We start from the raw sequence: 26,960 nt of genomic DNA, 5'->3' as shown, positions 1-26,960 counted from the left end.
TTTTATTAGTTTGGTTGAACAAGTGTCTTTTATTTTTTTATCATATTAACTATGTTACTGTGATTAGATGGAAAAACAATAAGATTTAATCCATATTCAGATCATTGTTATGTGAAAATCTCATACGCAATTTCCAAACTTTATCAAGAGGACAGTGATCACAGTGAGAACACAGGGATGTGGAGAAATACTACAGCAGCCGTAGTGGATAACAAGCTAAAGGGCTTGAAAAGTTGCTTATGGCGACCAATCAGAACTTATGGCTAATACCGCCACCCTTTGCTTCCATTAGTTGCTGTATATGAGGCACATGGTTTTACAGGTAGCAGGTGTGGACGGTCACATGACTCTTCCGTCACCATTGTGGGGTCAGTAACCTCTATCACTCCACCGCTGACCTCCTATGGCCTTCTCTCTGCTCATTGCTGCCGGTGATGTAGTCAAACAGCACAAAGCCAAACGCCTGTTCTGACACCGTCTGTAATAAAACAAAAAGATGTACTGACCCTGTGACAAGTATCTTAATTCTTAAGGAATATTCCTGACCAAAGGAGCTGGGGACTATAGGGAAGAGGATAAGAAGGATCGAGATTTAGGGGGTGATTTCTCAATCTTAAAGGGGTACTCCAGCAAAAAAAAAAAAAAAAAAAAATCTTTCAAATCAACTGTTGCCAGAGATTTGTAATTGACTCCCATTGAAAAATCTCCAGTCTTCCAGTACTTATCAGATGCTGTATGTCTTGCAGGAAGTTACATAGTTAATACGGTTGAAAAAAGACACATGTCCATCAAGTTCAACCAAGGAGGGGATGGATACAGAAAAGGGGGAGGGGTGATAAGTTCTATACATATACATTTAAGTTATTTGGGTCTAAAGTGGTGTATTCTTTCCAGTCTAGAGAACAGGAAAGGTTTTCTATGGGGATTTGCTACTGCTCTGGACAGTTCCTGACGTGGACAGAGGTGGCAGCAGAGAGCACTGTGTCAGACTGGAAAGAATACACCACTTCCTGCAGGACATACAGCAGCTGGTAAGAACTGGAAGACTTGAGATTTTTTAATAAATAACAAATCTCTGGCACTTTCTGACACCAATTGATTTGTAAGATTTTTTTCCCTTTAAAGGGATTGCTCGCGAGCAATATTTTCTTAAAAAAAAAAAATAAAATAAAATATATATATATATATAGTGCCGCTCTAGTTGTGTGGTCTTACATCTCCATAACTTAGCTGCAATACCACACTCAGGACAAGAGTGGTGCTGTTTTGGTAAAAAGCAGTTGTGTTTTTTATTTTATCCAGGTTAACCCTTTGAGGACCAGGCCCAAAATGACCCAGTGGATCGCGCAAATTTTGATCTTAGTGTTTCCGTTTTTCCCTCCTCCCCTTCTAAGAGCTCTAGCACTCTCAGTTTTCTATCTACAGGGCCATGTAAGGGCTTATTTGTTACAGGAATAGTTGTACTTTGTAATGGCGTCTTTCATTTTACCATAACATGTATGATGGAATTCCAAATATATTATTTATGAAGATATAAATAGGTGAAATCGCTAAAAAGAATGCAATATGGTAACGTTTGGGGGGTTCCTGTGTCTACGTAATGCACTATATGGTAACAGCGACATGATACCGTTATTCTATAGGTCAGTCCGAACACAACCATATGCAGGTTACACAGATTCTCTAATGTTATATATTTTTTTTAAATGAAATCCTTTTTTTTGGCAATTAATTATAAATAAAATGGGACTATTGTGACGCTTATAACGGTTTTATTTTTTCACCTATGGGGCTGTATGGGGTGTCACTTTTTCCGCCATGATCTCTAGTTTTTATTAATACCATATATGTGAAGATCAGACGTTTTGATCACTTTTTATTAATTTTTTTTATATATAATGTAACATAAAATCGGTAATCCGCGCACTTTTTTCCCTCTTTTCGTGTACGCCGTTTACCGTTCGCAATGACGCTTGTTATATTTATATTTAACTTTTTTTTTTTTACACATTTGAAGTCCCTTTGGGGGACTTTTACATCCAGTACTTGGATTTGTACACTGATGATTGCTATGCCATGGGCCTAGCATTGATCAGTGTTATCGGCGATCTGCTCATTGAGCCTGCCTGTGCAGACTAAAGGCCCTATTCCACGGAACGATTATCGTTTGTATTCGGCCGATATTGGCCGCTACGGACGATAATCGTCCGGTGGAATAGAGTGCAACGATCAGCCGACATCGTTCATGTCGGCTGATCGTTGCAGTCGCTTGTTTTTCAACATGTTGAAAAACAAGCGACTGATATAGCAGCGATCTGCTGCCGTCGCTCCGTTGAATAGGAGCATCGGCAGCAGACGCTGCTGTATCTTATGGGCTGCCCGGACGATCAGCGATCCCCCGGGCAGCCCCCCCCGCAGCTCCCCGCCGCCCCTCCCGCACTCACCCGCTCGCTGCAGCCTCGTTGAATAGAGGTGGCAGCGAGCGGGGAACGAGGAGCAAACGAGCGCTGAGAGCGCTCATTTGCTCCTCTAAACGACCTGTGGAATAGGGGCATTAGTGCAGCAGATCGCCGATCGGACCGCACGGAGGCAGGTAAGAGACCTCCGGCAGTCCTTTTTACCGATCGGGACCCCCGCAGTCACACTGCGGGGGTCCCGATCGGTAAGTGACAGGGGACTCCCCCTGTCACTTACACTTAAACGTCGCGGCGTTTAAGGAGTTAATGACACGCGGCAGCGCGATCGCTGCAGCGTGTCATTGCCGGTGAGGTCCCGGCTGCTGATTGCAGCCGACCCCCACCTGCTATGAAGCGCGCTCCGCTCCGGAGCACGCTTCATAGCGGGAGAAACACCCAGGGCGTACAGTTACGCCCTAGGTCGTCTGGGGACAGACTTCCATGGCGTAACTATACTCCCTGGGTCGTCTAAGGGTTAACCTCTTTAAAAAAAACAAACAACAACAACAAAGTTTTAGCTTCTTTTTAGAAATGGTGCCACTCTTGTCTGTGGGCAGTGCCTGGAAATGCAGCTCATTGAGCGTATTGGTAAAATACAATTGTGTGAAGGCAATGCAAGCTTTAGCTGAGAACATGGGAGAACATAGGCAATGATTACCTTGAAGCTGAGTCTCTGAATGACTTGCTGGGATTCACACTCCAGAATCACACTGAAAGACAACAAATAACATGGTCAACCCTGATATAATGTATAATCTATATACACAAAGTGCTAAGTATGCTGGAAGATAACCTTATGGGGGAGATTTATCAAACATGGTGTAAAGTGAAACTGGCTCAGTTGCCCCTAGCAACCAATCAGATTCCACCTTTCATTTTCCAAAGAGTCTGTGAGGAATGAAAAGTGGAATCTGATTGGTTGCTAGGGGCAACTGAGCCAGTTTCATATCCGACTTTTAGTATTAATATCCACAAGCAGTGTTTTCTGCCACTATGTGGGCTTGACCTTTGGAGATTAGTGCAGCTTATAACCCCCACCCTTACAGTGCCTCACAGTGAGCAGGTGGACCCCACAACCTCTGTACTATTAGGACAAAGTAATGGGGCTACCATAAGAGCTGTGTCTATTAGGCCATAATCTAACAGCCATATGGCACTGCGATATAGAAGTATTGTATACAAGAGACAATAGGATACAAAAAGTTAAAGGGATAGTCCAGCAAAAAAAAATATTCTTTCAAATAAACTTGTGTCAGAGAGTTGTAATTTACTTAAAAAATCTGAAAGTCTTCCTGTACTTAACAGCTGCTGCATGTCCTACATGAAGTGGTATATTCTTTTCAGTCTGGCACAGTGCTCTCTGCTGCCACCTCTGTCCATGTCAGGAACTGTCCAGAGCAATAGCAAATCCCCATAGGAAACCTCTCCTGCTCTCCAGATTGGAAAGAATAACTTCCTGCAGGATATACAGCAGCTGATAAGTACTGGAATAGTTTTTTTTTTAATAGAAGTAAATCTCTGTCACTTTCTGGCACCAGTTGATTTACAAGTTTTTTTTTTTGTTTTTTTTTGCTGAACTACTCCTGTAAAGAAAAAGTTCACTTAATTATTTAGAATAGAAAATCCCTTTTTATGGCTAATAATGAAAACAATTCACTTAGCAGAAAATATATATATATATATATATATATATATATATATATATATATATATATAAATAACTATGCACAATGTATAGCTAAAATAACAGATGCACACTGTTTTGATCTTGTCCCCTCTGTTCTTAGTCCCGTCTCCGTGCACACTGTAAAATGGCCTGTCAGTTTTTACTGTACTCTACCTGTACTCTATACAAACAACTTTCATAGACTAAGGGGCCTATTCCACGGAGCGATAATCGGCCGAATAGGCCCAATTATACAGAGAACGGTCAGCCGATGATCGTGTCATCAGCTGATCGTTCATTTAGGTTCAGACCTAAAATCATCGTTTGCCACCAGCACATCGCTACGGTGGAATAGCGGTGCGCGTCGGCGACCGACGATTTTAGCAGCACCATACATTACCTCTCCGGGCCGCAAGTCTTCTCCTTCTCTCCTGGGGTCCCGGGGGCTTTAGACACCTCAAAACAATTTCTCCATGAGTCTTTATTAAAAAAAATTTTTGCTTACTTTTGCCTGGATGAGCTCTATTCTCTGTCCAGCTGCCTCTATGTTTCAGTCCAGGAGACAACCCTGTATATGCTCCCTTCTCCAACGTGTGAGAGTTGCCCTCCAGGTTCTCCCCCCCCCCACGTTGCTATCTCTAACACTAAAGGCCCTACAGCATTTATCGTGCAAAAACCCGCCAAGACAATCGATTGCTAGTGATGACTAGCGATATAATAGCGCCCGATTCTGATGTTATTCATTGATTGCTGTTATGAGCGGTAATTACATGGTCACTTATCGTTCATTATTGTTTTATTATGTGTTTTATTGTGCACTTGTTTAACCCTATCGACCTATTGATGATCGCTAGCGATCGATGGGTTTGGCTTTTTTTTTGTACGTTTATCACTCAATGTGCCTTTATACAACGAATAGTCCGCAGCACTCCAAAGTTGTGAAACAAACGTGGTATTTATTCCAAGTAAATCATAACATCAAGTAAAGTGACATGCAGCAATGGACGCGACGTTTCGACAGCCTCTACGCTGTCATTCTCAAGCGCATAGTAAATGCATCTAAGTAAAAAGCAAAAATTGCGCAATCATATTCACCATTCACCTTGTACTGACCAGACGTAGGCCTGCACGGTTTGTGCGACTTTTTAAAAAGTCACAAATGATAAATTGAGTGCTAATCCCGAATTATGTTAACTTCTGGGTGAATACTCAAAACAGATCGAAAAAAAGTCGCATCTAAAAAATATTCGCCAGTCGAATACTGGTTCACAAGTAAAACTTAGACCAAAAATGGGGAAAAAATCAAATTATTCACCTAAAAAAGGCCCTTGATAAATCCCCCCCCCCCCCTAGTGATTTTTGCAGCAACTGAGGCTGTGGAATTTTTTTTTTTTCTGTGCAAACTGTGGCGTTTTTTCTACCATAGATTTCAATGGCATTGTTCTGGTTATCTCAGAAGCGCCAGTGCTGCACGTTTTTTTCTGCCGTTTTTGGCACCTTTTGTGGTCCAGCAACTATGTCATGTGATGGCAGAGAAAAAAAAAATAGTTCAGCACACAAAAATGCCTTAACCACAAAAAGGATCATTCACACATTAAGTCAGAAAATGGCAGAAAAAATGCCAGAAAAACACACACATGCGTGGAAATGCATGGTATTCCTCTACAACCTTGTCTAGGATAGTCCATGTAGCCAGTTCAGAATGTGGATGGAGCAATTCTGGAGAGAGCCCAAAACACTGCTGATTCTCAATCCCAATACTTTACTTATTCATGAAGGCACTTACTAGAAATATTTCACTAAATTAAAAGTTACTATCTGGTTAAGTGCTATGCTTTTAAGCCTATTGTTTTTTGCCTCTGACTGGGTAAAACGGACATTTGTCTACACCAATGTGCCTTGTCAAATGCATATAGTTTACCTTAAAGGGGTACTCCAGCAGTACTCCAAGAATACAGCACTCCAGTGGTGTAATTCTTTCCAGTCTGGAGAGCAATAGGGGTTTTTTATTGGGATTTCCTACTGCTCTGGACAGTTCCTGACATGGACAGAGGTGGCAGCAGGGAGCACTGTGTCAGACTGGAAAGAATACACCACTTCCTGAATTTTCTGACACCAGTTGATCTGAATGATTTTTTTTTTTTTTTGCTGGAGTACTCTTCTCCAAGGGGAATTTTACCATTATATTTTTCCATAATATGCTATATTCCATAACATTCTGACATAGTTCTGCAGTATTGGTTTACATACCACAATACCACATACCACAAGCTATAGCTTGTGCTTTGCTTTATTTGTAATGTAAATTTGCTCATCTCTCTACATGTTAGCATTAGGATAGACAATAGATATAACGATCGCATTTGAGCGATAATCGTTCCGCATAAACACAGCAAACGATCAGGCGATGAGCGAAAAATCGTTCATTTTGATCTTTAAAACAGTTGTTTGTTGCTATTGTTGTATGGCTGAAAGAACCTTGTAGCTGTAGTTGTAAATCTGGGTACCCATTGTGCTTGGTAAATATGTCCAAGGCCGGGGAAACATCAGATAACTTCCATTCATGGTCATCAGTGGTTTACACAGACATTTCTAGAAACACATCACCCCCACCCAAACTTACTATAAAGGTCAGGGGTATGTAGCTTCTAGTCAGCCTCAGCTGGGACCATGGATGGAAGGTGCCCAGCACCCAGGTGGTCATCGAGGGAGATGGGGTATATTAGCGCACAATATACAAAGGGGCTCCCCATTTCATTGTGGATGAAACAACTCTGCACCTATACCATCTATTACTGCAGCTAAGTATTGTTTTCTGTATTAAATCTTTATTTTTCTATAAATCTGTGTGGTTATAGCCTTCTGCGACTATTATCAAAAGCAACCGATTACAACGATCTTAAAAACGATCGCAATAACGATTTTACTTACGAATCATCTAACGATTTTTCTCCGTCTAAATGCTGATCGTTATAAAAATAAAATCGTTGCTTCAAAATCGTTAATCGTTCGATTGGGCGAATTATCGTTCCGTGTAAACCCAGCATAAGGGAAGCTGTCTGTCTCATTAGTGCAGCAGCTGCGGCACACTTATCTCAGATCGCCCTGCTACACTGTGCTATGGCTGCAGCGCTAGTGACAACATTTGACTTGCTGCAGCCACAACATGGAAGGGTAGAATAAAAATTAGGCAAGTAGGATCTCACCCCTGATCAATTATTTCATCGAGTATCAGAAAGACTGTGTCCATATTTTCTATCAACAAATTTCTGTCCACGTGTTTCCTGCAGATAAGAGAAAAGTGTGGGAGATTAGTGACTTTCCATGCCATCAGCTCCGAACACAAAACTGAAGAAAAAGTGTGTGGTTTCTAAATGACAATGTTATATACATAAAATAATTGTTGACCAAATAAAAGTGACTTGCAGTTTTAATAAATTAAATTATAAATAAGCTAAAAAAGATAAAACGTTATTCACTATTTTTACTTGATAACAATAGTGCTCTCCGTTGATTAGATATAAATCCTTTTAACAATATGCAAATGAGGCTCAAGTGGCCAGGGAGTGTTTCCCAGCATAGAAGGAGCCCAGGTAAGTACACCCCTCGCAAGTCTGTACTTCCAAGTAAAAGTGGTAATGAAGTAGTACCTATGTTTTGCCACTAGATGTCGCTAGTATGTATATTGTGTACCTAAGTATTGCACAGCTGGATGTAACTAAAGGGTTATTGTTTTAGGATCTATTTACCAATGGGAGTTATTTCTCTTTTCCACCTATCTCTATCCTTCTCTTTCTCTTGCACTCTCTTCTCACCCACTCACAGCACACCTTACGAATGCTGTAGAAGGAGGTCACAGGGGGAGGAGAAGTGTAGTCACACCTTAGTGAGTCTTACTCTGGGTGTTGTAGAGGAAGGACGCAAGCCAGAAAGGTCCCTTTAGTAGCCTAGGAGGGCCCTGTGTTCTGCCAGGTCCCCTGTGGACAGTGGTTGGTTGGTCTCTGTAGAGAACAGACGCACATGAGACACCTTAGCACTTGTTTCTTGAAAGCAGCACTTCCACACACTATGCAGTGCTTAATGCACACTTAGAGAGGACAATTCAGGGACCAACCCAAACCATGCCGAGAACCAGTCTAAAAGTGCAGGATAGTATCCAACAGAAGAAAGGAACTGATCCGGATAGAGCAAAGTTGTTTGAACCCTACGTACTCTCGCATCTCGCATCTCGCATCGCGGGTGTCATCAGAGAACTCTGACCACTCTGCTGAACCCAGGTAACAAGGTTTGGGGCTCTTTTCACACTCTATGACGGGTCGCCCGACACTGGTGGGCAATAGGTGGTGCAAAGACCAAAGGGTCAAAACATGGGCACAAGTATTCTCTCTACTCTCAAGTACTCTGCTTCTAAAGTTCCGGCAGAGCACATTTCTACCCTGGGTTGGGACTCTCTCGACATCCTCCTCTCTACTTCTCGGAACCTCTTCTACCTCTCAGCACGCAAATTAGTTAGCACAACTATACCTCTCTCTAAACTCCCAGCACAGATTGGGTCGCTAAAGATTCAAGGATCTTATCAAATCAAGATCCTGCTGTGTATCATTGTATTAAAGGGGTAGTGCGGCGGTTAAGAATTATTCACAGAATAATACACATTATACAACTTTGTAATGTATGTTATGTCTGTGAATGGCCCCTTTCCCCGTGTCCCACCACCCCCACCCGTGTACCCGGAAGTGTGGTGCGCTATACTCACCTGTCACGTGCCGACCCCCGTCTCCGATCTTCAGTCAGTGACGTCTTCTTCGGCCGGCCGGCGAACAGCTCCGACTGTCCCGAATGACGGCCGCCCTCTGCAGCGTCATCCGATGCTCAGCCGCGATTGGCTGAGCATAACTGTGCTCAGCCAACCGCGCCTGAGCACAGTTGTGACGCGGAGGACGGGGGACGGCGGCAGGGATTCGGCCGTCCGTCCGAAGATGACGTTTGGCACAAGATGGCGGATTGCCTCGACACGGATCAGGTAATGTATAATGCACCACACACTTCCGGGTACGAGGGCGGGGGTGGTGGGACACGGAAAAGGGGGCGATTCACAGACATAACATACATTACAAAGTTGTATTACTTTGTAATGTGTGTTATTCTGTGAATAATTTTTTAGCGCCACACTACCCCTTTAAGCCTTCCTGCAGTAAAGGGTCATTTCCCCTTTCTGTGGGTGTCGGTACCAATAGTCCAGGTGGGTCACAACTCCACTCCGGACCACCGTGATAAGTACCCAAGGGACCCCCAAACAGCCCGGCAGGTTACTAACCACAGGGGAAAGGGTATAGCCAGCCTATCTAGAATAAAAGCAGGTGTGCCACCATACCAGTGTGCCCAACTGGCACTGCCGTCATGACAACCTAACATCTAGCTGAGCTATATCCCAACCAACCACCATAGAAGTGGCGTCACACCACACATATGCTCTATATCTGGTGCTATCAGTCAATCAGGGTAGGTAGTTGCAAGCAGGCTGTGGGTGGTGATAAAGATGGGCTGGAATTACCTGGGCTGTGCTAGGGAACACCCCCTGGACACTTCAGCCTAATATGCATCTCCACAAAAAGGTTTATATCTCACCAGTGAAGAGGACTATTGAAAAAAAAAAACAAAAAAAAAAACGGTATGTCTGCAATCGCGATGATTAACCCTATCTAACAATGAGCTCATTTATGCCCTTGTTTTTCTGCTGACAGGTACCCTTTAAACTAAATTTACCATTAGGAGTAGTGAATTTTTTTACTACCTTGCCGGCATTGGCGCGGAGATCCTGATGATGTGGTCCCTTTTTCAAAACGCCATCCAGCTTCCACGCTCTGCGCCGTTATCTTATTGTGCACCGACCCACCCTATGTACTGTAGGCAGGCCCGGTGCCCCCAGTGTAACGATATCCCCACACCACGTTGATGCAGCCAGGCTTGATTCTAATGGACGCGCATCACCAAGGAGAGGGGACATAATTATACTGGGGGGTGCCGAGCTCGCCTCCAGTGCATGTAGTGGGCCGGTGCACAAGGAGAAAACGTCACAAACCAGGCAGCATTTTTAAAAAAGGACCACGGGATCTCCTCGCCAGTGTCGATAAGGTAGTGAAAATCCCCCAAACCTCCCCCCCCCCTTCCTAATGGTACTTTAGGTTTAAAGCGCACCTATCAGCAGAAAAACAAGGGGCGTAAATGAGCCTATTGTTAGATAGGGTTAATCATCATGATTGCAGACTGCGCCACCAGGATCTCTGTGCCGGCGCCAACAAGGTAGGGAAAAAACAAACAAACACTTTCACTACTCCTAATGGTACATTTGTTTTAAAAAGTCTTGGGAATCCCCTTTAATTCACTGCTGCTTCGGTTAGCTCAGCGCTCACTTCCCCCTCATTCCCTGCCTGCTGCCTGTACTATTACACGCACTGACAATGACCGAAGAGCAGCGGGAGGGGCTGCCCGGATGATCCTTAGATGCCCATTGAAGTTAGTGACTGTCTGCTTCTCCGGCTCCTATTACACAGAGTGTCATGCTGCAGACCGCCACTGACATAATTGCAATCTTTCAGCATGCTGAAAGATCACGATTAGCCGACATTGTGCATGTCAGCTGATCTTTGCCTTTCAACCTACGCTATTAGGCTATGTTCACACACAGTATTTTTGCTTAGTATTTTGGTCCTCATATTGCAACCAAAACCAGGAGTGGATTGAAAGCACAGAAAGGCTATGTTCACACACTGTTGAAATTTCGTGGATGGGCGTCATTTCAACGGCCAATGTTTTAAAATAACGCCAATTATTTGCCATTAAATGGCAGCCATCCACAAAATTTCAACAGTGTGTACATAGCCTTTCTGTGTTGTCAATCCACTCCTAGTTCTGGTTGCAATATGAGGACCAAAATACTGAGCAAAAATCCAACCCAGCCTTACACTAAACAGTAAGTGACCTGAATGATCACTAATCGGCCCATAATCATTTAGTGTAATAGGGTCTTTAGTGAATAAGGGTATGTGCACTCTCTTTTGTTTGAGCTGTCAGGCTTGTGCAGGCGCTATTCAATTAAGAGTGGCCTCACAAAACTGTCATGTCAGTTTTACGTGCGGCTGCTAGGGATCCCGGCCGGAGCATAAACTATGTGTATACACTCCCGCCGGGATTCCCTCAGAATGCAGTGCACATAAGTTTTCTATTAATCACGCCCCCGCTTTTGCAAATCGGCAACAACGGCCGTCATTAATACACAACTTACGTTGTGTGAACATGGCCTTAGGGTGTTTTTTTTCTCCTTTTTTTACCTCAGCATGCGCAGTACAAGAAACCCCCTTTAAAGGAAAGATTTCAATGAACTAAACAAGGTCAAATCTCCCATAGTCTCTGTTTTCTGGCACCTAGTAATTATATTTGACCCTGCAATTTTGCTCTCTATCTTTATGTGTTTAACAAGCCAGAAAATTATGTATAAGGATTCTGACATAAATATTCCCATGGGCATATTTATCCGCTCGAAAGCCACTGTAGGAGACTGATAAACCGTAACACTGCCGGGTATCAGGGTGCGGCTCCTGCCTCTCAATGTAAACAAGTATTTTTTTTTTATTTAGCAAGTAGACATCTTGGAAACTGTAAAATGGAAGCACATAGGGGGTGATTTATCAAACATGGTGTCAAGTGAAACTGGCTCAGTTGCCCCTAGCAACCAATCAGCTTCCACCTTTCATTTTCCAAAGAGTCTGTGAGGAATGAAAAGTGGAATCTGATTGGTTGCTAGGGGCAACTGAGCCAGTTTCACTTTACACCATGTTTGATAAATCTCCCACATAGTATATTGGAAAATGTATTTAAATATATATTTAAATTATATGAAAGCAAGAGCTCTGTGTATATGTTATAGCACAAGTGTCAAACCTGCAGCCCACCAGCTGTTGCAGAACTACAATTCCCATCATGCCTGGACAGCCAAAGGCTGTCCAGGCATGATGGGAATTGTAGTTTTGCAGCAGCTGGAGGGCCGAAGGTTCCCCATCCCTGCTATATTGTATTTGTTCCTATAAATGCACACGTTTTCTACTCACCGCAGTACATGGCACAGGCTTTCACATAGACACGTCAATGCGGCCAGAAGCATCAGCTGAAGACAGATACTAAAGTTATTGTGCTGACCCATTTACACAAAATAATAAATTGCTATAATTTTAGTAACATATGTATGTTTGAGGAAAGCTACATTACACAGAACCAGTCATATGCATGGTGTGATATAGCAATGAGCAGGTGTGTGTGTGTGGGGGAGTTTACATGTTTTTGTGTACGTTAAAAAACAGATGAAAAATGGATCCAAATGGAAGCAAGTGCATGTTTTTTTATCTGTTTTCCCCCCCCCCAGTTAAACGGACAGCAAGAATGCAGTCTAAATCCAGCCTTACTTGTTGGCACTTAAAGAATTACTGTAGCTATCTTCCATCAGTCCACTTTATTGAACTGAACATTATAGGCATAACCACTAAACGAATCATTATATTATATGTATCTCATATCAGTACCAATAAAAACTACCACTCATCCCACAAAAAACAAGCCCTCATATGGCTACAGAGCCTTCACTGCCTTTAGTATGGCTCTTCTCAGTCCTTTACACATCCCGGGCCAGCTCACCATCTGCACTTCCATGGCAGCATTCAGTCCCTCTACATGGTACAGCTGAGGCAACTTGGCTCCTCTTGGTCAACTTCAGGAGACTACAGCCTAATACAAGCAAATACTCTGGCCTCTGGGAAATTGATGCTCCCACTAGCTAGGTCTAGGGAGCCCTGGAAAGCATAGATACAGCCATACACGCTATCCATGTTTTCCTGGCAGCCCTAATAGTCTTTTTATATTAGTCAATTTCTTGACCACAGGCCACCGCAAACAAGTGCTGATCAGTGAGATTGGTGCTTGTTTGCAGTGCCTTTATATGGCACAAGAAATCGAGCAGCTGGGCTGCACAAACAATCGTTGTATCATTAGTGCAGAAAACTGTCAGCACGGATATGTATATATTTTTGCTGTCAGTTTCCAGATCACACAGCAGTGCATACTCACCTAATGTGCAACTGCTGTGATCCGTCATCTTGTTCTCCAGCTCTTCCATCCAGCCGTTGTGTCTTCAGGCCCCGCCTCCTCTGACTGTCAGTCATTCTGGAGGAGGCAGGGCCATAAGATTCAACAGCTGGACAGGAAAGCAGAAGAAGAGGATGCCGGATCACAGCAGTAGCGTACTAGGTAAGTATGCACTGCTGTGTGATCTGGAGACTGAATGCTGTTGGTTTGCCTTTATCCTTATCGCCCCCTCATCCGCTGTTTATACAGGAAGATGATGATAAGTTTTGAAGCATGTTCTAAACAGACGATAAGCTGAGGATCAGGAGTTTTCCTGGTCGTTGTCACTTTTATGTTTCTTGCTTTGCTCCAAGCCAATAATCGGCCCTTTAAGCTGCATTGAACTTCTTCAGCCACCGGAAGTCAAATACTGAGCACTCGGGTTCACACAAACTCGAACGTTCAGTAAATTCTCTCATCAATACCGCTGACACATTTCTATGAGTATTATAGCCATGTGGCTTTAGTATGGGAACAACCTGCTGTAGGCACTAGTATTTGCATGATTAGCTCTGAGAACACAAGAATTCTTTATTGTTCCAATAATAAATGGGGTTGGTTTAGTTAGTTCAGCCAAGGTAACAAGGGAGGAGGCTAAGGTGCAATAGATATTTAATATGTGAGTAATAGTGATGAGCAAACCTTGAGCATGCTCGAGTTCATCCGAACCCGAATGTTCTGCATTTGGTTAGCGGTGGCTGCTGAACTTGGATAAAGCCCTAAGGCTATGTGGATAACATGGATATAGTCATTGGCTGTATCCATGTTTTCCAGACAACCAAAGGCCTTATGCACACGTTCAGTATTTTTTTCTGGTCCTGAAACAACCCGTGAGAAATTGCGGATTGGACATCCGTATTCCATCCGTATTCCATCCGTATTCCATCCGTATTCCATCCGTTGCTGGACCAGACTTCAACTGAGCAGTGAATGAATGGCAGACCCCCTCTGCGGCATCAGACCCCCTCTGCGGCTGCATCAGACCCCCTCCTGCGGCTGCATCAGACCCCCTCCTGCGGCTGCATCAGACCCCCTCCTGCGGCTGCATCAGACCCCCTCCTGCGGCGGCATCAGACCCCCTCCTGCGGCATCATCAGACCTCCTCTGCGGCAGCATCAGACCCCCTCCTGCATCATCAGACCCCCTCCGGCGGCATCAGACCCCCTCCGGCGGCATCATCAGACCCCTCCTGCGGTAAGGATGCGATCTCCTATGCGATCCTCCTGTGCCGTTCTGCCTTCAGTGCTCTTAATTGATTCATTGATACTTTCCTAACCACATAGTAAACACCAATTTATTGAGCTAATTGGTAATGATGATTGGCAGCTGGGCTACAAAGGTACAAGTACCAATTACCTCAATAAATTGGGGTGTTGATTGTAAACACCCCAATTTATTGAGGTAATTGGTACTTGTACCTTTGTAGCCCAGCTGCCAATCATCATTACCAATTAGCTCAATAAATTGGTGTTTACTATGTGGTTAGGAAAGTATCAATGAATCAATTAAGAGCACTGAAGGCAGAACGGCACAGGAGGATCGCATAGGAGATCGCATCCTTACCGCAGGAGGGGGTCTGATGCAGCCGCAGGAGGGGGTCTGATGCAGCCGCAGGTTCAGACTGAGGAATTCTCGCGGAAAATGTCCGTGGAATTCCGTCAGCTGTCCGCCCGGAGATCCGGAGAACTATAGATCCCAGCACTTCTATATACTGCTGTGCACAATAGGAGCATGAGTTATCCATATTTTTCTACGGAAATACGGATGCCAAACATGTTGCAATCCGCAAACAATCCGTAGACAATTGATGTCAATGAGAGCATCCGTGAAAAAATCTGGGTCCGCACCCGGTCCGCACTAGGACATGTCCTTTTTTTTTTACGGATTGATTTTCATCCATTTCTGCTACTGATCGTGTGAATAGCCCAATAGACTTCAATGTGCACTAACTCGGATACGGAAATACGGATCCGTAAATTACGGAACGTGTGAATAAGGCCTTAGAGCTTTATCCAACTTCAGCAGCCACCGCTAATCAAATGCCGAACATTCGGGTTCGGATGGACTCGAACTCGAACCCGGTTCGCTCATCTCTAGTGGGTAATCATGTAAGAGTTTGAGTACAATGGGGCAAATACAAAAAAAGAGTTGCCCGGTGTTGGACTGGGGTATCTGGGGCCCACCAATGAAGAACCAGTGAGAAACAACATGTCAGTCAGTGTTAGTGCAGATTCTAAAGCTGGGGGCCCACCGGAGGATCCTCCGGTCCTCTGATGGACTAACAATGGAGTTGCCCATAACATGTTAGCAAAATGTATGAGAATTGGTGATTAATTGGTTACTATAGGCAAGTACTGTACTTTCTTTGCACTTTCTATCAAGCCCCTCCCCCTTCCAGCACGAGTGATGTCACTCATGCAGAGCAGGGAGAGGAGTCCCTGGGGGACTAGAGGAAGGATACTGGTGAGGTAAGTAAAGCTTTTTTTGTTTTAAATACAGATGAAGGGACAAGAGGATGCTGAAGGGGGTACTGGTATGATGATGAAGGGACAGGAGGAGAATGAAGGGGGAAGTATTATGATGATGGAGGGGCAGGAGGATGAGAAGGGTAGTACTATGATGATAGAAGGGCAGGAGGATGAATGGGGTAGAAGTATAATGATGGAGGGGGAAGGAGGATTAGAGGGGTACTACTATGATGATGGAAGGGCAGGAGGATGAAGGGGGTAGTAGTATGATGATGGAAGGGCAGGAGGATGAAGTGGGTAGTAATATGATGATGGAGGAGCAGTAGGATTAAGAAGGTAGTAGTATGATGATATGGGGTGCAGCTGCATCATATGGGTACAAACTACCAGTGTGTACAGTCAGTCAGTAGAATGATGTCTCTAAGTCTCAGCCAGCTCAGAGTGGGGTGTGAAATATACTGGGGACCTAAAACTGGGGTGTGTAATATACTGGGGACCTAATACTGGAGTATGTAATGCTCCTTTCGTGTTGTGAAAATTTTAAACCCACACTCATGATAGGCCACACCCCACCAAGACCACACCCACAATAGGCCACACCCACTTTTCCCTGGAAAAAAAATTCAAATGTTGGCACCTATGAAATAGTGATCTAAAAGTGGAAAACGTTCTTTATTCACATCCCAAAAGCAAACAGCTGTTTGCTTTTGGGATGTGAATAAAGAACGCTTTCCACTTTTTGATCACCATTTTGGAGTGCTGCTGCCTTTTTGGATATAGATAGATCGATAGATAGATAGATAGATAGATAGATAGGAGATAGCTAGATAACAAAGTAAGGACCCCCCCACCCCCATTCAAAAGAGAATCCCCCCCAAACACACACTTTTATATGTATTTCCTAGGGGAAATAAATGTGACAGGTGCCTTTTATTGAATGGAAAGTTTCTCCTTTTCATGGACAGATCCTTGTACTATATGATTGTCTCTGTAGATCAGACAGTTGGCAGCCCTGAATCCTAGCGATAACGGATCTCTGCGGCCACAAACAGCTGTCCCCCCCGGGTGTCATCACAGAAGCGTAAGAAACTGCCGACCATGGTGCAAAGTTCCATTCGGCGGCATCACATGCCTCCTGGCCCGAGAATATCCTGATTCACACTGAATGTGGATTAAATAACGATATAGTGGGGGTGCTTGTATAGTTGCACATGTTTTCCACAAGGAATTGATATCCATAGCTAAAAATATCTAGGTCATTAAAATGAAGCGTCTCTTTATGTTTATACTTTGTTCAGCATTATACCACCATTTAAAGGGGTTTTCCTGTAACAGAAAGTGATGGAATATCGCCATCTCTGCTATTCCCCTACATAGTGGCCTTCCCCACCACCAGCTCTATAAAGAGTTATAGCACAGTGCTAGTCAGATTTTTGTATATACAGTTTACTACTATAATAACTGGTGGCCGAGTAGTTGTTTAGCTGACAGTTATCACCCAGCCTTCCCATACACAAGAACGCCCTGCACGGCTGATCATTCATGTGTTTTCTATTGCGAACTGCTCTGGTGCTGGCTTTTTCACCTGAGAACAAAGAGGCCATGTAGTGAAAATGCATCACGTCTGACCCCTATCTCCATGGACATGATTTGTTGATGTTGTTGGTGGTGGGAGTCCAGAGGCCTCCATACCCTTAATACTAAAGAGGCAACTTCGGCTGTCAGTGTTAAGTGTATGGAGGCCTTTGGTCCCCTATGTATACAACAGAACTACACTATTAGGCTATGTTCCCACACAGTATTTTTGCTCAGTATTTTGCAACCAAAACCAGGAGTAGATTGAAAACACAAAAAGGCTATGTTCTTACACTGGTGAAATTGAATGGATGGCCTCCATTTATTGGCAAATAATTGCTGTTTTTTTTTAACCAACCATTGTTATTTGCCATTAAATGGCGACCATCCATTGAATTTTAACAGCGTGAGAACATAGCCTTTCTGTGTGTTCAATCCACTCCTGGGTTTGGTTGCAAAATACTGTTCAAAAATACTGTGTGTTTTCACGCCATTTGTGAGGCTTATTTTGAGACTTAAAGGGGTACTAAAGAAAAAATAAATAGTTTTCTATTCAACTGGTGTTAGTAAATTCCTTCTATTAAAAAATGTTAAGCCTTCCAGTACTTACCAGGCGCCGTATGTCCTGCAGGAAGTGGTGTATTCTTTTCAGTTTGACATAGTGCTCTCTGCTGTCACCTCTGTCCATGACAGGAACTGTCCAGATCAGGAAAGGTGTTCTATAGGGATTTGCTACTGTTCCTGGCAGTTCCTGCTTGTCACTGACAGAGGTGGCAGCAGGGAGCACTATGTAAGACTGAAAAGAAAACACAGCTTCCTGCAGGACATACAGCATCTGGTAAGTACTGGAAGAGTAACTTGAATTGAGAGCTTTTTGCAAGAAGAGCTTACACAGTTTTTCAAAATTGTAACTTGGTTTAAGAGCTCCATGTACTGTGTGCAAGGGGAAGTGAAGGAGCGGCATTGTCTCCATTGCGGGGGTCTACAGCCTGTACTCTGACCAAGGAAGTCTCCCCCACCTTCCAAATCATAGCAGATCCACTTCTAGGACTTCCACCAGGGACTTAGATTTTCCAAAGGGTCTATGAAGAATGAAGTGTGGAATCTGATTGGTTGCTACTGAGAACTGAGACAGATTCACTTTCTATCATATTTGATAATTTTCCCCCAATTTATAACCCTATTACCCATACAGTCCACCTAATTTTGAACCACCCCGTATCTATCTATCTATATACAGTATATATATATATATATATATATATATATATATATATATATAAAAAAAACACTGCTAAATAATTAAATAATCCCGTCATACTGTTACTATACCACCACTAGATAGTATCCTCATGCAGTTACAGAATCAGACAGCTAGCATGCCTCCCTTCAGGGCCCCCAGTACTAGGGGCTCGGCACTATCCCAAACAAGGGGAGTATCCAGTACACAATGTATCTGAGGGATAAACACTAATCCCTTTCCAAGGTGGGCACAGTGAGCGCTTTGTTCTCAGTGCGGCCCGATCCACACAGGGACCGCCACATCCCCTGTAGCGTGACAGAGGTCTGCCAGGCCACTGCTGTCAATCACCAGCCTCAGTGCTGTGCGGTCAGAAACAAAGGCAATGACACCTATCTAGGATTAAGGGTCTCCCCTCACTTCCTCCCAGTGCAGGGCCCTCCATACCCTGCCCAATGTGACACACAAGCAATGTTTACACATCAGTACCCCCCAATGAAGCCCACACTAGTAGCTTACAAACACACATACCATTATAGAACATAGAGGGTAATGATACAATGGATGGGCCAGTATACACTACTTCCTCCCCGGCCGGCACAGAGAGCAGGCTGGGAATAGCCATGTCCAATTCTATAAAATTTCCATTTAATTATATATTTTTTTGTTAGGGTCCTTTAAACTAATAGACAAATAGGCGACTTACCTCGTTCTCATCCGGGCCGCCGATTATGTAACACAAAACATCAGACCAGCGTTGGCAGAGGGCGGTCACGCCATCGACTAGAACCACTTCACCTTAGAAACACAGCAGTGACGTTATATGAGGAACACTCAGCTAATCGGGTCTCTTCTTGTCATTTTCAATGATTAAAGGGGTACGCCAGGAATTTTTTTTTTTTCTCTTTCAAAGCAACTGGTGTCAGAAAGTTATACAGGTTTGTAATGTATTTCTATTTAAAAATCTCAAGTCTCTCAGTACTTATCAGCTGCTGTATGTCCTGTAGGAAGTGGTGTATTCTTTTAAGTCTTTCACAGTGCTCTTTGCTGCCACCTCTGTCCATGTCAGGAACAGTCCAGAAGTGGAGTATTCTTTCCAATCTGGAGAGCAGGAGAGGTTTCCTATGGGGATTTGCTACTGCTCTAGACAGTTCCTGACATGGACAGAGGTGGCAGCAGAGAGCACTGTGTCAGACTGGAAAGAATACACCACTTCCTGCAGGAAATAAAGCCTAAGGGCCCTATTCCACGGGACAATTATCGTTCGCATAATCGTTAACGAGAAACGATCCAAACGACCGCTATTGCGAAAGACCTCAAATTGTTCACCCATTTACATGGAACTATAATCGTTACTTATGATCGTTCTTGCGGTCGTCTTGTCGTCGCTATTGCGTTCGTCACTACTGCGAACGACCGAACGGCGTCTTATTCAATGCGAACGATTTGCGAACTAGCAACGATAAACATAGGTCCAGGTCTTATTAAACGATCAACGATTTCTCGTTCAGTCGTTAATGGTTAACTGCTATTCAACCGAATGATTATCGTTTAGATTTGAACGACTTAGCGATAATCTGAACGATAATCGTCCCGTGGAATAGGGCCCTAAGTGTTAAGTGTTTGCCAATATAACTATGGTCTTTAAAGGTAGCATTTTTTTTTAGCTACAGATAACTATAAGTCCTCCCTTTAAAATTCTTATTCCAATACAATTGTCTTCTTGCTTTGGTTTAAGAAAGTGAAAGAAAATGCTATAAGAAGGTGTGACTGAAACCCCCTGATATGGGTTTCCAGGGTTTTTCCAATAATTTTAAAGGGGTATTTCAGAGAAAAACAATTGTTTTCAAATCAGCTGGTGCCAGCGAGTTATACAGATTCATAAACTACTTCTGTTAAAAAAAATCTAAGCCTTCTTGGATGTATCAGCTGCAGTAGTGCTTTGCATTGGGATTTGCTCCTGCTCTGGACAGTCCCTGACATGGACAGAGGTGGCAGCAGAGAGCACTGTGTCAGACTGGAAAGAATACACCACTTCCTGCAGGACATACAGCAGCTGATAAGTACTACTTTTTATTTAAATTGTATTTTCAGAGGTCAATGCTACCAAAATAATGCAGCTTTAAGTTGTTGTTATATATTATTACTGCTTCTTTCCCTTGTATTCCCTTACTTTCCGATCTCTGAGTCTTTTGGAATATCTTTTTTTCAAACTCTCGCTGCTCGGCCAACGATGGGAACGTGCAGTCATAATACTAGAACAAGAAAAAAAGAGACTGCAATATAGGACGGCATAGAACTAAAGAAACCAGGGGTGAGATTAGTTTATTATTACAGTTCAGGTCATTGTGAAAACCTGTAATATTCTGGGGTGAGATCTTAGAGGTGCAGGAGACAGGTGAATGTTCTTGTATCACAGTGGTGCACAACCTGTGGCCCTCCAGCTATGTGTCATTTTGGCCTTTGTTCGGGATGAATGCATTGGGACTTGCTGGGTGATAAATCATGGACCTTTGCATTGTTCTTTAAGGGTACGTACACACATACCGGATCCACAGCGGATTTCTTGATGGCAATTCGCAGCGAGACCCACTGCGGATCCTGTACTGTGAAGCTGAATGGGTCCCATACACGCAGCGGATGTGTGTATGAGACCCGGCCCCTTTGACCCCCAGCCCCGAGCATACATTACCTGCTCGGAGCCACCGCTGTGTGTGACGCTCCCGGCTCCCCATCAGGCAGCAGTGATTGGCTGATGAGGAGCAAGAGAAGCTGGGAGCCTCACACAGCCACGGCACCGAGCAGGTAATGTATGCTCGGGCCGGGGCTGTGGGCAGCCGGGGGGTTAAAGGGGCCGGGTCCCATACACGCAGTGGATCCGCTGTGTGTATGGGACCCATTCAGCTTCACAGTACAGGATCCTCTGCGGATCTGGTATGTGTGAACGTACCCTTAAACTTGGTTCAGTAGAAAACCACAAAGTATACATAGTGTCTCTGTCATCATAGAAAACTTTTGACCTGTGAAAAGTTTTGATCGGTCTAGGTCTGAGTGTTCAGAATTGTACCGATATTCAGAACGAGCGGGGAGAGGACCACGCTAAGCGCATTCCTCTCCCCGCTCTGTGTCAGCATCAGTTATGAGCCTTACTGATCCCGTGACACAGAGAGGGAAGAGGAGAGCACTTAGGGTCCATTTACACAGAAAGATTATCTGACAAAGATTTGAAACCAAAGCCAGAAACAGACTATAAACAGAGATCAGGTCATAAAGGAAAGCCTGAGATTTCTCCTCTTTTGAAATCCATTCCTGGCTTTGGCTTCAAAAATCTGTCAGATAAATGTCTCTGTGTAAAGGCACCCTTAGTGTCGTCTTCTCCTGATCAATACAAGTCTGAACACTCAGACCTGGACCAATCAAAACTTTTCACAGGTCAAAAGTTTTCTATGATGACAATGACATTTATAATTTACTATGGGACCCTATGGATGATACTTAGTGGGAGATATATAGCTGATAGAAACTTGTACGGAGGCTCTGAAAGCATATATGAACAGAGCCTGGAATGTATTCATGTTACAAATCTGAATTAAAGGGGTACTCCAGCGAAAATCTTTTTCTTTCAAATCAACTGGTTTCAGAAAGAGATGTCAGCAGAGAGCATTGTGTCAGACTGAAAGTAAAAAAACATTTCCTGCAGGACATACAGCAGCAGATAAGTATGGTAAGACTTGAGATTTTTAAATAAAAGTAAATTACAAATGTATATAAGTTTCTGAAACCAGTTGATTTGAAAAAAAAAACAACAACTTTTTGCTGGAGTACCCCTTTAAAGAGGATTCCTAGGTAAAATGGACTGATGAGCTGGTACCCTTTACTGTGTAGCGGTAGTGACTAGAGATAAGCAAACCTGGAGGCCACTTGGGTTCATTCGAACACTCAGCACCGGTGGCTGAAGAGGTTGGATGCAGCCCTAGAGTCCTGGAAAGCATAGATACAGTCTATGACCTATGGCTGTATCTATGTTTTCCAGGACTCCTTAGGGCAGCATCCAACTTCTTCAGCCACCGGTAATCAAATGCTGAACATTCGGATGAACCTGAGTGGCCTTGAGGTTTGAACAGCTCTAGTCTGTATCTTATACTTTTGGATCCATTCAAAAGCTGCATGTGTGACTCAAGCCATAATCTTAAGTGAAAAAAAAAAGTGTGCAGACATGCATCTGTCCATAAAGTGAGTTTATTAAAGTTTATTCAAGTTCTTCAAACCACAGCAGAGACATGTAGAGTCTATTAGTCAGGTAAGAAGGTGTTATCCCCAGACACATGCAGTGCACACATCACTGTTACTTTGGATACAAGTCGATTTCCATCCTGGTCCAAAATGATGACAGCGCGTACTGTGTATAGAGTGGGATCCTGCAGGAGACAGCGACAGAATCGGCTTTTACTCATGAACATGGTGGAAGAGAAAGAGACTTTATTACTGAATACATTAGTCTTGTATATCAGGGGTAACATTGCACACAACTTTGGCCTCTGCGGTTTTGTGCACTGGGCCATAGGATAGAATGTGTCCTGTATACTATCCACAATTGCAGATAGTATATGGCCTTGGACATACGGTCAATTGGCAAGTTGCTAATTTTTGAGTGACCATGAGCGAGAGGTGTGCATAAATGTGTGGGGTGGGTCTCTAGTCAAGAAAACCACCTTCCAACCTGCCACAATCAAAAAATAACAGGACTTGCGGAATACCCCAGCAATACATCCACAAACAGCTGTTTCGGGGTATTTGCCCCTCATCGGTGTGGAGTAGGATTCTGGTTCGTGGGAGCAATGCCAAGTAAGTGCATGCAAGAGAATGATCAACCAAAATACAGCGGAGACACCATCACCTGTTATCAATGTCAGTGAAACCAGGAACATTGCCCCCTTGGAAATCAAATATGCAAAAATACTGCGGAGACACCATCACGTGTTTCTCAAAGTAAGTGAGCTAGCCAGACCTTCTACCGGGAAGGAACAACCAAGCCAAGGAATGTCTCCAGTCAAGGAAACCACCTTCCAAAAAGTCGCAGTCAAAAAAAGACAGGATTTCCGAAATGCCCCAGCAAGGTATCCATCCACAGACAGCTGGTTCACAAGTCCTGTCATTTGTTTGATTGTGTCATGTTGGCAGGTGGATTCCGTGACTTGAGACCCCCCCTTGGCTCACTAACAAAAGATGCCTTTTATTTCTGCTCTTTACTGTCATGGAGGCGTGGCCAGGGTACTTGAAGGAGAACTTTGGGCAATTTTTGCCAAGTGCTGGGGAGGGAGAGGATGAAAGTAATAACATGCTCAGACCTCCCCTGCTCCAGCACTGATGCCAGTATCCAACAGCTCAGGCCTCTGGTTCCGGCCGCTTCTGGGTCTGAGCGGGCTCCCGCCTGAGCCGCTGAGTGGGCCTAAAACACTACGTCCCAGTTCCACATTCAAACCTAGAAGTGTCCGGGACCAGATCTGTGGGATACTGGCACCGGCACTCTGCTAAAAATCACCCCAGCAAGGAGTTCTCCTTTAACTGCATTTTGGTGCCCCTGCCATGCCTCTCCGACACTTCAGAACAACAATTAAAGAGAACCAATCACTCAAAAAAAATTGCTATAACACTAAGGAAATGTGCTGCCACATGACCAAGCACAGGACGGAAACATATTCCTTTAGACCGCATCCCTAACCAGTACAAAGAGCAAACTTACATTTATAAAGTCCTGCTAGGGCTGGGCGATTAATCAAATTAATTTGATTAATTTGCTCAGAATTTTAGAATCGATTTGATTATTTGTGAAAATCGTAAATTTGGTACAGCGCGGGGCGGGCAGGCAGTCCAGAGAGGGGTGTCGGGCAGCCGGCCAAACAGTCAGGGACCTGCATGTGTGGCCGGGAGGGGAACCTGTGTGCCTGGGTGAGAGGAGGAGGGCTACGTGCACTCCTGCCCCAGTCACCTCTAGCTCCCCTCTGTCACCCCCAGCTCCCTCAGTCACCCCCAGCCCCTCTCTGTCCCCTTCTGTGACCCCAAGTCTGCCCCAGTCCCCCTCAGTCACTCCCAGCTGCGCCAGCACCCCTTAGTCACCCCCAGTACCTCTCAGTCACCCCCAGTCTGCCCTAGTCACAGGGAAAGCACTGTTACACTGGGAAGCAATACAGTTGTTGTCTCAAACGTCATTAAAATAGTATCTGACGCTGCGAGAAAAAATGTTCGGTTTATTTAGGAGAAAAAAATTTTTTTTATAACGATCAGCGTTTAGACAGAACGATACATCGTATGGGAAATTCGCTATGCGCTCGTTTAAGCCTATCTCACACATAGGTGAAATCGCTGAAAGAATGTTTACACGGAACGATCTGCAAATTTTTTGCGAACGACCAACGATGATTTGAGAACATGTTCAAAGATCAAAATGAACGATTTTTTGCTGGTCGTTTGATCGTTCGCTGCGTTTACACATACGATTATCGTTCGAATTCGACCGTTATCGTGCAAAAACGAACAATCAATCGTCCCGTGTAAAAGGACCATTAGTGTTATAGCTGGTTGCCACCGACAACTATTATAAAGGTGTATAATGCAAGCAGTTTGGGACATCGTTTCTAGCAGATAGTTTCCCTTTAAAGACAGATGTGGTCCTTTTTATGTTTTAAAGTGATAGAATTGTAGGGCTGTAGGTTTGTGGCTACAATTCCATAAAATGCTCTTCTGTCCCTTGCGTTAAGCTTTAAAGGAGAAGTCCAGCAAAAATTTTTATTAAAGTATTGTATTGCCCCCCAAAAGTTATACAAATCACCAATATACACTTTCCTATTTGCAAAGTCACAGACACCGGCACTACAACTCTCTCCATGCAGCTTGGATCTACAGCAGAGTGAGTGGAGTAATTCACTTATTTTTGCTATGCAGGATGGTGCTCACTAGCAGAACGGCAGTGTAGCACTTCCACATTCAATATACAAAGAAAAGAAAACGCAAGGACACTCACCCATATGTGCAATAGTCTTTATTGTAATCTTCTTAAAACATAATTTAGCAGATGGCGAAGGTGCCAAACACGTTCAGCAGACAGCTGTTTCGCGATCAGCGGTCTGCTGAAGGTGTTTGGCTTCCTCGCCGTCTGCTAAATTATGTTTTAAGATTACAATAAAGACTATTGCACATACGGGTGAGTGCCCTTGCATTTTCTTTCCTTCGTATAACCAATAGACACTTATTACGGGAAATGCGTATAAAGTGCTTTTTTCCCTGCACTTACTACTGCATCAAAGCTTCACTTCTTGGAAAACATAGTGATGTCACTTCCTGGATAACATGGTGAGGTCACTTCCTGGATAACATGGTGAGGTCACTTCCTGGATAACATGGTGATGTCACTTCCTGGATAACATGGTGATGTCACTTCCTGGATAACATGGTGAGGTCACTTCCTGGATAACATGGTGATGTCACTTCCTGGATAACATGGTGATGTCACTTCCTGGATAACATGGTGATGTCACGCCCCGACTCCCAGAGCTGTGCGGGCTGTGGCTGCTGGAGAGGATGATGGCAGAGGGACACTGAGGGACACAGGGCACTGGAGGGACACTGAGCATCGCCCTGCCATCATCCTCTCCAGCAGCCACAGCCAGTTATGTTATCCAGGAAGTGAAGCCTTGATGCAGTAGTAAGTGCAGGGAAAAAAGCACTTTATGTGCATTTCCCGTAATAAGTGTATATTGGGGATTTGTATAACTTTTGGGGGGCAATACAATACTTTAATAAAAAATTTTGCCAGACTTCTCCTTTGACTTTCGACCACAGCTCCTTCTGTTTCGCTGGTCTTTGCACAGGGTTATGTGATGAAGGAGACAGTCACAAGCAGGTCATAGGTCACCGTCCCAGGCGCACACCGACAATCATGGCCTAGGCCTGACATATGCAGACACTAAAACAACCAAATCTACACAACAGCACAAGTCATAAACGGTAATAAAAAATATCCGGTTGTATTGTGAAAGAAAAGCATAAACCCCTATAGAATAGGATATGTACAACCCAACCCATTGTTATATATAGGAGAGTCAGTCCCTCATCTAATCCATACACCAATCATTCCCAGTAGTGTTACACGGTGTCCCCGTTAGCCATCCTCCGGTACCGGTAAGCTCTCCATGGGCCCAGGCCGCAAGATCGATTTTGCAGGAAGTCTCTCTAAATTCTCTCTCTCTCCGCAGTGACAGTTAGCTCCGCCCCTCTTTAGTCTCTGTGACAGTTAGCGCCGCCCACAGCTCCGGCCCCGCCCACCCACAGCGCCGATCTTGGTATTGCGTAGGTGTTTACACGCCCCGCCCCTAACAACGGCT

General features: G+C 44.1%; 1 protein-coding gene across 1 annotated transcript; it reads right to left on the bottom strand.

Annotated features, from left to right (window-relative positions):
• On the bottom strand, positions 1–26,936 carry COPZ2 (COPI coat complex subunit zeta 2). The gene is made up of 8 exons (XM_069953262.1): positions 26,756–26,936; positions 22,929–22,997; positions 20,753–20,834; positions 19,286–19,377; positions 12,231–12,286; positions 7,329–7,406; positions 3,115–3,166; positions 1–478 (listed from the first exon to the last, which is right to left on the bottom strand). Exons 1-8 carry the CDS (start codon positions 26,768–26,770, stop codon positions 383–385), a joined length of 540 nt encoding a protein of 179 aa, XP_069809363.1. The 5' UTR covers positions 26,771–26,936; the 3' UTR covers positions 1–382.
• Positions 26,937–26,960: the final 24 nt, after the last annotated feature.

The sequence above is a fragment of the Dendropsophus ebraccatus genome, chromosome 14 (assembly GCF_027789765.1).
Source record: "Dendropsophus ebraccatus isolate aDenEbr1 chromosome 14, aDenEbr1.pat, whole genome shotgun sequence".
In the NCBI taxonomy this organism is placed as follows: domain Eukaryota; kingdom Metazoa; phylum Chordata; class Amphibia; order Anura; family Hylidae; genus Dendropsophus; species Dendropsophus ebraccatus.
The sequence above is the reverse complement of the archived record's forward strand: the minus strand, read 5'-3'. Positions and strand labels throughout refer to the sequence as shown.

Excerpts from the sequence above, each read along its gene's own strand:
- COPZ2 (XM_069953262.1), bottom strand. Across the intron at positions 12,287-19,285 it reads GCGGCCCGGATGAGAACGAG|CTGATGCTTCTGGCCGCATT; the intron begins GTAAGTCGCCTA and ends ATCTGTCTTCAG. Across the intron at positions 7,407-12,230 it reads AGCCTGTGCCATGTACTGCG|GAAACACGTGGACAGAAATT; the intron begins GTGAGTAGAAAA and ends TCTTATCTGCAG.